Source organism: Monopterus albus, unplaced genomic scaffold (genome assembly GCF_001952655.1).
Source record: "Monopterus albus unplaced genomic scaffold, M_albus_1.0 scaffold51.1, whole genome shotgun sequence".
In the NCBI taxonomy this organism is placed as follows: Eukaryota; Metazoa; Chordata; class Actinopteri; order Synbranchiformes; family Synbranchidae; genus Monopterus; species Monopterus albus.
Genome location: NW_018127931.1, coordinates 579,540 through 589,305, shown reverse-complemented (window position 1 = coordinate 589,305; position 9,766 = coordinate 579,540). Strand labels below are relative to the sequence as shown.

The 9,766-nt window shown below is 39.0% G+C and overlaps 1 protein-coding gene across 1 annotated transcript in view; it reads left to right on the top strand.

Annotated features, from left to right (window-relative positions):
- slco1d1 (solute carrier organic anion transporter family, member 1D1) overlaps positions 1 to 9,474 on the top strand; it is an 18,399-nt gene extending 8,925 nt beyond the window's left edge. Inside the window, 11 exon segments of the mRNA XM_020601226.1 lie at positions 822 to 968; positions 1,189 to 1,287; positions 1,797 to 2,051; positions 2,739 to 2,903; positions 4,068 to 4,263; positions 4,356 to 4,521; positions 5,233 to 5,297; positions 5,299 to 5,361; positions 5,712 to 5,776; positions 5,899 to 6,016; positions 7,554 to 9,474. Coding sequence (XP_020456882.1) covers positions 822 to 968; positions 1,189 to 1,287; positions 1,797 to 2,051; positions 2,739 to 2,903; positions 4,068 to 4,263; positions 4,356 to 4,521; positions 5,233 to 5,297; positions 5,299 to 5,361; positions 5,712 to 5,776; positions 5,899 to 6,016; positions 7,554 to 7,767 — 1,553 coding nt within the window. The 3' untranslated portion in view covers positions 7,768 to 9,474.
- The last annotated feature ends 292 nt before the right edge of the window (positions 9,475 to 9,766 follow it).

Below are 9,766 nucleotides of genomic sequence, written 5' to 3'. Positions count from 1 at the left end.
GCTGCCCCGGGCGGCGGCCCGGTTCGCCCATGCCAAAAACCACCACTGCCCTGCACAAACACTGGTCCCCCCGAAGGATGAAACACCCAGACATAAACAGTGATGTGGTGTATGCAATTAAATGTAGTCAGGAGTGTAACGACTTACACATTGGTGAAACTAAGCAGCCGCTCCACAAATGCATGGCCCAACACAGGAGGGCTAACCCCAGTGGACCAGAGTCAGCAGTCCACCTCCACCTGAAGGACAAAGGACATTGTTTTGAGGACAGTGAAGTCTGGATCCTCTCCAGAGAACACCGCTGGTTTGAAAGAGGAGTCAAGGAAGCTATATTTGTAAAAATAGAACACCTCTCACTAAATAGGGGTGGTGGACTAAGACACAACTTGTTATCCATCTACAATCCGGTTTTGAGATCTCTACCCAAACATGCCACCAGGACAATAGGCATCAGTCCATAGGTGAGGGTTCGATGAACAGGTAACTACGCTCACAGATACTGGGCTACAATGACCCAGTCATTAGGGGACATTGTTGGCCATCAAAGGACTGAAACACCACTGATGGGGATAAATATCTCCCGCTCAATGCCAGTTGGGCAGAACTGATGAAGCCTCTTGGATGAGAGGTGAAATGTCTTTGAACTAGAAACCTAGTCCAGTTTTTTTTCAGCTTACTATGACCTGGATGACTGAGAATCTGCACAGATACAATTGTACAGATATGCCTATTAAAGTGTCCATATGTCTATTAAAGATGTAATACCAAATCAGCAGAATTCTACAAAAAAAATTTATTTAAGTCCAGTTTTGCCCCTTAAGCTTGTGGAAAAACAGATGGCTCACCCATGTGGATTTATGTATTACTTGGAAACATGCTTCGTGGGATTGGAGAGACTCCCATCATGCCTCTGGGACTGTCCTATCTGGATGATTTCTCCAGGGAAGAGAACACTCCTTTCTATTTGGGTTAGTTATTTTTGTAGCCTGCTGATAGTGCTAGTTTTTATATTTTACAAACTTTCCACTTGTCTGTTACTTCATATTCTTTCATGCTTCATACAGTTTGCCATTTTGGAGCTTAGCTACTTATCATTTTGATAATTTATACCTACTTTTTTGTATTGTATAATTAATACTACTGTGCTGAAGTATGTAACCTCTCTTCTTTTGGTTCTCCATTTGCCAGCCTGTATCCATACAGTGGGAATCCTTGGACCCATGTTTGGGTTCATGCTGGGGTCCTATCTTGCCAAGATCTATGTGGACATTGGAGCTGTGGATTTAGGTATGGGATTTCTCAATATCGGAGTAAAAAGGACAAAATATAGTCACACTATATAACATACATTGGGCAACTTGGAGTAAAACTCCGACATTGCATCATTGTTTACTTGTTCATTTCATACAAGTGTTTGATAAGAGTTACACTGATAAATTAACACAAGGAACATCTGGTTGATGCGAGGAACACTGTGCCTTCAGTCACAATCTAGCATCAAAATGCCCTTCAGCAAAACAGTAAAACCTTGCCCTTTTTGAACCTACATGGTAAGTTGCAGTTAAAGGGCAAAACAATTGCGAGTCTTCTAGAGATGAGGATTTCCCATTGTTTCATTCCACTGGCCTAGTAGGACAAGTTCACATTTTAATGCATGGATTGGACCTGTTCATAGTTGCTGAACAAATGAGCTCCCTTGCCCCTGCTGGTATCTATGATGCCATAATGAAAAGGCTTAGAGATCACCCCACAATCTCTTTCATAACCTGCTGTCTTCATCCATCTTCCTCTCCCAGATAGTGTCACCATCAGCTATAAGGACACCCGCTGGGTTGGGGCCTGGTGGCTGGGCTTCATCGTGACTGGTACAGTGCTCCTGCTGTCTGGCATCCCTTTCTGGTTCCTCCCTAAGTCTCTGGCCAAGCAAGAGCAGAGGCAGAGTAAAAGCACAGAGCTTGCTATGGTTACAGAGCAGAAGAACTTCCTGCCAGATGAAAATGAGGCACATGAGGAGAAAGAGAAGCCTGTCACATTTCAGGAAATGGCTAAAGGTACCAAACAGCCTGTTGTATTTTTATAATTTACCACATAGTCGTAAAGACTTGAGCTTAAAACTACTTCTGAGACCAAGAACCAAGAAATCTGTCACTGTGCAAATAGGCTTTATAGTTAATGAGTTTAATCATCAACCAGTTATACCCCCCCCCAAAAGGAGAGCCGAACAGTGACAAACCACTACACAATCTGGGGAATAGTTGAATGACACAACAGGACAGAAAAACATGCAGCAACACTTACCTAAGCTAAGGCCTACTCACACCATAGGTGAATACACAACTGATAGTCTCTAAAATGTTCACTTTCGTAACTTAATAGTTTAACGTGAGGGATAAAAAAAAAAAAAAAAAAAAAGCAGCAAAATGGCACTAAACAAGTCATGATTACAAAGATCATGACCAAAGGTTATGTAATATTTAGGTGATTTTTAACAGGTACACAACACTGTGTGTGTAGTTATGCAGAAATATATTAACATTACAATGTGAAATATACAGCTACTTTATTCTCAGAGCTGTTTTTTTAGTTTGCCATTTTGTTGTCAAAGACTTGAGAATACCGCATTAGTTCAACTACACATTTTCACACTCGCTCCAGCAATAATGTTAAAGAAACCACTGTCTTTCAATAAAACCACTTTGCTATAATCTTTTGTGCTGTTGTGCTTTGTCCTTTGCCAGATTTCATTCCATCTCTGAAACGACTCTTCAGAAACAGTATCTTCTCAATGATCGTCCTCACCTACCTGGTGGTTGTCAGTGGCTTTATTGGCATGATCACCTTCAAGCCCAAGTTCCTGGAGCAAATCTATGGCCAATCAGCTTCCAAAGCCATTTTCCTCATAGGTACAGAGCAATAACTAAACCCCATTCACATTGCGTTTAGTGCCCTTTATAGCCTAAAGCAACTAAACATCTGTTATTAGAGTGAAGTGTGATTGCGAAACATAATGCTAGTTTGAAATGTAAGCACTAAATAGCCCACTGTGGATTCTCCTTTCTTGTGTGTATGGGCATAGCTGTAAAGTAGCACCTTGAGCTATGATTAGCCCTTTATGATTGTTTACCTGTGTGGCTAGCTAACAATGTTGTTGTTGGAAGGTTCATATTTTAAAAGCATTGTTCTACAATTGCCCAGAATCATTTGGCAGGACAGCTCAGACCCAGAGCATCATAGTCTCTTGTGAACGTGAATGCACCATGAGGTAGTCATCAAGCGGTAGAGCTCAATTAATTTAAAAATAAATATTTTTTTAAAAGTACATATTGTGCTAGCAAGCAAACAGAAGTTTGAAGAAAAGTTGGCTAAAAGGTAATAAATTAACATTTCAGATATCTAGCTAAAAGTAGTACAAAGAAAACTGTTAAAACAAATGTTTTGCAGATATAGTTAAAACATTAAGGTAAAAGTTATGAGAAAATAAAAGTACTCAATAAATATAGTTAAGAGCAAAGGATCAGTGGTAGAAATAGTTGGCTAACAGGACTGATACATGTTAGAAATTAAAAGTGGTCAAAACAGCTAAAAGTAATGCACAATTTGTGAAAACACCTATAAGTATTTAATAAAAGGTTACAATGAAGTAGTGAATAAATACTTGAAATGATTGTAGCTGGAAGTAATGGGTAAATAGCTGAAACCTCCAGCTTTTGCCACTCTACTGGTAGAAGTATGGCCACAAACCTGATCACACTGGTCTTGAATTTGTGGTGGTGGTGGTGGTGCAGATGAGGGGGCACTCATCTGACAGATTGGGGGGGTAGTATGAAACAAAAAAAGCTTGGACCTAACCTAATGTAACTGTTCGATATACCTTCAAAGACATCTCTGACACATTCTCAGAAGTTATCAAATTCCTTTGTTCTTACTCTTCAACAGCTCCTATGCTTGTGCGATACCTAATGCAAATAACACTGATTTCATTGCAATATGGCCCAAAATTGTGATCAGTAGGATGATTACAATTTACAATATTTCTAGTAACATGATCTGTTCAACTATCTATCCAGGTATACTGAACCTGCCAGCGGTAGCACTGGGCATCATCACTGGAGGTTTTGTGCTGAAGCGTTTCAAGCTAGGTGTTATTGGAGCAGCCAGAGTAGTCCTTTTTACCTCTCTGGGATCCTTTTGTCTGCTTGCCATTCAGAGCTTCATCAGCTGTGAAAACGCAGAAGTGGCTGGTGTTACCGTCTCTTATCAAGGGTGAGTTGTATGCAAACCATCCAGCCATGGCTGCATTGTACAAATTCTTATCACTATCTAATTTGAAGCATGTTTGTTGATGCTTGCACCAGGGAGCTTCAAGTATCCTACAATCAACAGACTTTGCTGTCACACTGTAATATGGGCTGCTCCTGCTCAATGAAGCACTGGGACCCTGTGTGTGCCGACAACGGCATGACATATGCCACACCCTGTCTGGCTGGTTGCCAGACTTCCACCGGCACTGGAAAGGAAATGGTGAGGGGGCAACTTACAGACCTTGGAGAAAAAATTGGGTTCTGTGTTATGTCACAGACAATGACAATAATCATACAGGAAAATGAGAGTGGATAAAGGGACAGAGCAGTGATAGTTTCTGGTAGTGGCATCAAAGACCTGCAATATAACCAGGCACAAGATGTGTACTGTTTGTATAGCTGTAAATTATCCAGTCATAAGTCCACAACTGATTGATTGTAACAGATTTAAGCACACACTCACTTTGCTGGTTCCTAGAAAAGAAAGAAAACTGCAGGAATTGGTCCCAAAATGGATTACTTTTGATCATCAGTTGCACTGAATATCACAGAAAAAAGAAGTGTCAGTCTCCAGGCATTGATATGTGCAGGTCTGAAATCCCACTAGCAGCTTCTAGAGGCTGTTTGTTGCACTTCACAGTATCAAAGCATCAGATGGAATGAATAACATTCTGAAAACGTCACTATTCTTAGAGCCTCACCAGTAGTTTTTCTGGGGAGTAGCATGAGAGCCAAGCCCATGTGGTCACTTAAAATAAAAGGTTTTGTTCCTCTGGGAGCATGAATGTACAATATAACCCACAACAGACAAACTTAAATGGATAATTGCTACTTTAATTTTTAGAAAAGTTTTCTTAAAGAGGCAAACAGGAGAAACAGCACAGCCCACATAGTCAGATAATCCTATTTTCACTCTTCTCTGGTTCTTTAGGTGTTTCATAACTGTACCTGCATTGAGGAGATGATGACCCCAGACATAAACAAGTCAGTAGTGCTTGTCTGTACTGGGCTCTTTCATATCTGCCTGTGGGGGCACACCAGGATACATCTTGCTGCTCAGGTCAGACACACAAGCTAAAGGGGTTAATAGCTCAGCTCACATCTTTTACATCTAGGTATAAATGATGCCTTGCACTGTCCTAATGATTTTTGACATTTGTAATGATTTTATGGCACTGCATGAAATGTATGTCAACTTTATGTGGCAGCAATATAAAAGTTTATCATTTTATGTACATTTTGTATATTCTAGTGTAGTTTAGGCAGTGAGACAAAAACTATACCATACTTCAGTTGGAGGAAAAGAAGCTACCAAACTGCAACTAACACAATTACAATACGTTTATCATATGCCTTTTTAAGCTAAAATGTTTATATTAACTTCTAATGCGATGACTCTACATTTTCCAGGTCCATACAGAAAGACCTCAAGTCGCTGGCTTTGGGTATGCATACACTAATAGTCAGAACTCTGGGTGAGTACTATTTCTGTTATATAAATGACAATGTTGTGAAAAATACAACAATATCTGGCTTCTAATGAGAGCATTGATGATATTTAACCTGGTTGTATGTAAACACGTGACTGTGTTTTTAGGTGGGATACCACCACCTATTTATTTCGGAGCACTGATTGACAGAACCTGTTTGAAATGGGCCACAAAGCAGTGCGGAGGTCGTGGAGCATGTCGACTCTATGATGCTGATGCCTTCAGGTACAGTGAAACCAGACCTAAATTTTCTTTGTTACAATGTTATAATTATCATGTTAGACATGACCTAAATCTAAAGAAAATGGTGTATGTATGTTCTAGTACTTCTATGCAGCAGCAATTTGGTTTGCACAAGTCTCTCACTCACAAGACTCAAAGTATTACGTGATGGTTAAGGGTTTCCTTGAATGGCCATAATCACCAATTGCACGTTCATGTGAGCTTGCCTGACATCCACTGGTGCCAATGTTAAAGTGGAATTTTTTGAGTGCGTGCGGTTTTGTGGATATACTTTGCATCCTGCTGCCTGCACTGTGACCATAGGATGTGGAGAAAAATACAGGGCCTGAGGTTACTGAATGTCCAGGAATGTTCCTGTACAGGGACTCAATGTTTTACCTGACTGGGTCTAACCTACAATCAGCCGGCCAGTGAAGCACTCCGGGGTGGTGAATGATCAGCTTATCAATGCTGGATTCCCCCCGGAGCACAGTACCTATTTGTTTTGACTGCTTGACCCCAGTGTGTATGCTGCTGCAATGTGTTGCTGGCTAGCAAGCGAATTAATCATTAACATCTATGATGTTTTCGGTGCTATGCTACCTGTTGCAATTAATTTCACTACTATGGGACTGTATGTGGTTGTGTGGGGCAAGATGCAGCAACCACCAGTTGGATTTACCAACCTTGGAGCTACTTGAAAGGGAGTGATGTTTCCACTACTCGGTGGGACTTAACAGTAAGTTGAAAAAACACATGTTGCGTGTCTGTTAAGGCGTTGCTTCTGTAGCGTTAGAGAGAATTGTTGTAAGGCTGGAGAAGTTACTACATCTGCATTATGCCAGTTAAAATATAGGGTTTCTCAATTACCCGCTTTGTTTAGAGTGTTACAAATCTCTTTTCATCAGCACATATACAATTGTTTACCTATCTATGGAGGAGAAATTAATATTAATGCCATTGCAGTTGGTTGTGCTGTCCACTTCAACACAACACCGGCAACAGGAGGTGTGCACGTTCATGAACTATCCTCTCCTCTCATTTTTAGGAAGAGACTCTCTGGTTTTATCATTGTGAAATAGACTCTTTGGAGTTATGGTTGGTGCAAACTAATTTAGAGGTACCCAAGAATAAACATTAAATGGCTGGAAACAAGTAAAACGAGCTGGCATGCTATAAAACATTTAAGCCAGATATTTAGATTCATAAAGTCATTTCAAAAGTTGAAAGTCAATCACATTTGTCTTACAGAATTGAGTACCCTAATTTTATTAGCATTTTCAGAAGTCAGTTTCTGATTATATTTCTTTATATGGTTACCCATGAAAAAGTTTAATTACATCCATAATTAAGCTGTTCTGAATGTTGAGAAATTTGTGCAGCAGTTTAAAATCAATTTAAATATATAAAAACAAACATGGTCATTGAATTGCTCGTGCTTTTGAATACACTCTTGCGTACTGTAGTTTTATACAATACACAGTTTAGTTTGTGTTTATTAGTGCTTTGCCTAACCTGTTTCAATACACTGTACTTCCAGAATGACCTTCATGGGGTTGATTACTGGACTCTACTTCATAGCCAACATATTGTGGGGATGCCTCTACTTCAAAATTGTCAAAAGACAGAAGAAATTGGCGCTGAGGAATCAGGCCAATGAAAATGGACTGGAGTCTAACGAAGTGACCAATGGCCATGCCAATATCAGCATTGCCAAAAGCAAAGAAGGCACAGACAAGGACAGCACTATTTAAGGAGTGTTAGAACAGCAGCAAAAGTACTGTGCTGCACTGAACCACATGTGGTAATGTTAGTGTCAGCACTCTTTGGTCTACAAGCAGTATACCTCTTAATTAAATTATATGTAATTCACATGTAAACATAATTCCTCTGTAGGGACAGGGCATAAACTATGAGGTCTTTTTTTTATTTTTATCTACTTATAGCATAGCAAACCATAAGGGGAACATAGACTGTGTTGTATAAACAAAGCATCTGATTGGCCTGAATTCACAATGAAACATTTCAGAGGTAATGTCAGAAGAAGTGAGAAGAAGGTATGTCAAATATTTGAGGAACATGTCCACCAGTTACAGTATACTTGAATAGCATTTGGTCAGGTAATGATAATGTCTTATCCTACAGCTTTACATTCAAAGTGATTTATCTGCAGTGGGAGTTTGGCAAGCTTGTATACTGTATTTGTACAAAATATATACTATTGTAGTTTTAAATGCAAGACAAGAGTGTTTATGGCTTAACATATGGTAGGATCATTTAGTAACACAGTAGCATAGATCATGTTTTATTAGTGACATTGTTTTCTATGTTTTTCAGTTATGGGTAAGAGGTTGTGAGATTGTACAGGCCTCAGGCAGATTGAAAAGGTTGGAAAAAAAAGATGATTTCCAGCGCTTTCTGAAAGGAAGATTAGAGACTGGTTGATATTTATTAAGAGACCCTGAAACAAGCTGTGGTTTTTTAAGTAAAAGTTTAAAAACAGCAGTTTTAAAGCTGATGGATCAGTGCTAGTGGTAAATGATAAATTAACTATATTTCACATTGTAGATGTCAAAACTCTCCAGAGATCTTAAAGTTTAGTTGGTAGAGAGTCAAGGACTGAGGTAGTAGGGTTAGAAGATCACACCATCTTAGACCATCCAAAAACAGACTATCTCGGATTCAATATAATGCTCATCTGGTTCCACACAGACATATGAAATGTTCATTAATGAGCTTTAGAGATGCTGGTAGATGGATTTTGAACCTTGGAGAGATCCAGGGTTAATGTTCCTCTGTTCCCACTTTTTGTGCCAAGCTAACCCCCAGCTACTAGTATTTTAACATCTAACTTGACGACAAAACAAGCAAGTGGATTTCCTAAAATGTGGAACTCCTAAGACATTTTATATCAGTTTTAAATTAAAATGTTGGACACTGATGCAGTAATAGCCCACATTTTATTGTGTGAATTCGCTGCAGTTGTGACCCAACTTCATGTACATTATTTTGTGAAGAAAACCTAGTAAAACAAATCTCACTGCTTTTAAAAATGTGTGAATATCTTGTCTCTTTGTGGCTACATTGGACTACTTTGTATACATAGTGTTGAGTTCTATTTTATTTGTGCTTTTCATCTATGGCAGGCTAGTAAACATTACTCAAACTGTTAGCAATGCACCCCAGCAACTTTTGCCATGTTTGGACAGCTCACCTGTTGGACATCGCGCATACTTACTGTTACATCACATCATTTAATACAAACCATAAAGGTCATAAATGTTCATATAACCTTCTGACTCACCAGTGTTTGTAGTCTGTAGTTCACTATAGTTTGGACAGTAGAATGAGTTTAAATCAACCTTGATTGTATTTTATTTTATTATACACTGTAGTGATTTAGTGCTTGATTAACATATCAATATATGCATATACAATGAAAATTTATATATTCAGATTTTTTTGTTGTCCATATATTCTCATAATTTCTACCCTTTTTAAAGTTTTGATTGTTCTTGAAGCATATCTGTAAACATTAAAGATTAATTTTCAGATTATATTCAAACATTGGATTTAAAGCTGTTGGTATGTTTTTCCTGTCTCCTTCATGTTTGTGTTACCCTAACAGGAACATCATCTTACAGCTGTTGTGTTGTATATTGTGCGTGGCATTTGGTGTAATTCATTACAGTAAGGGTTCCAAAGCCTAGAGGCTTATCATTTAGCTTTTCCTCAGATTATTGTTCCTCATAT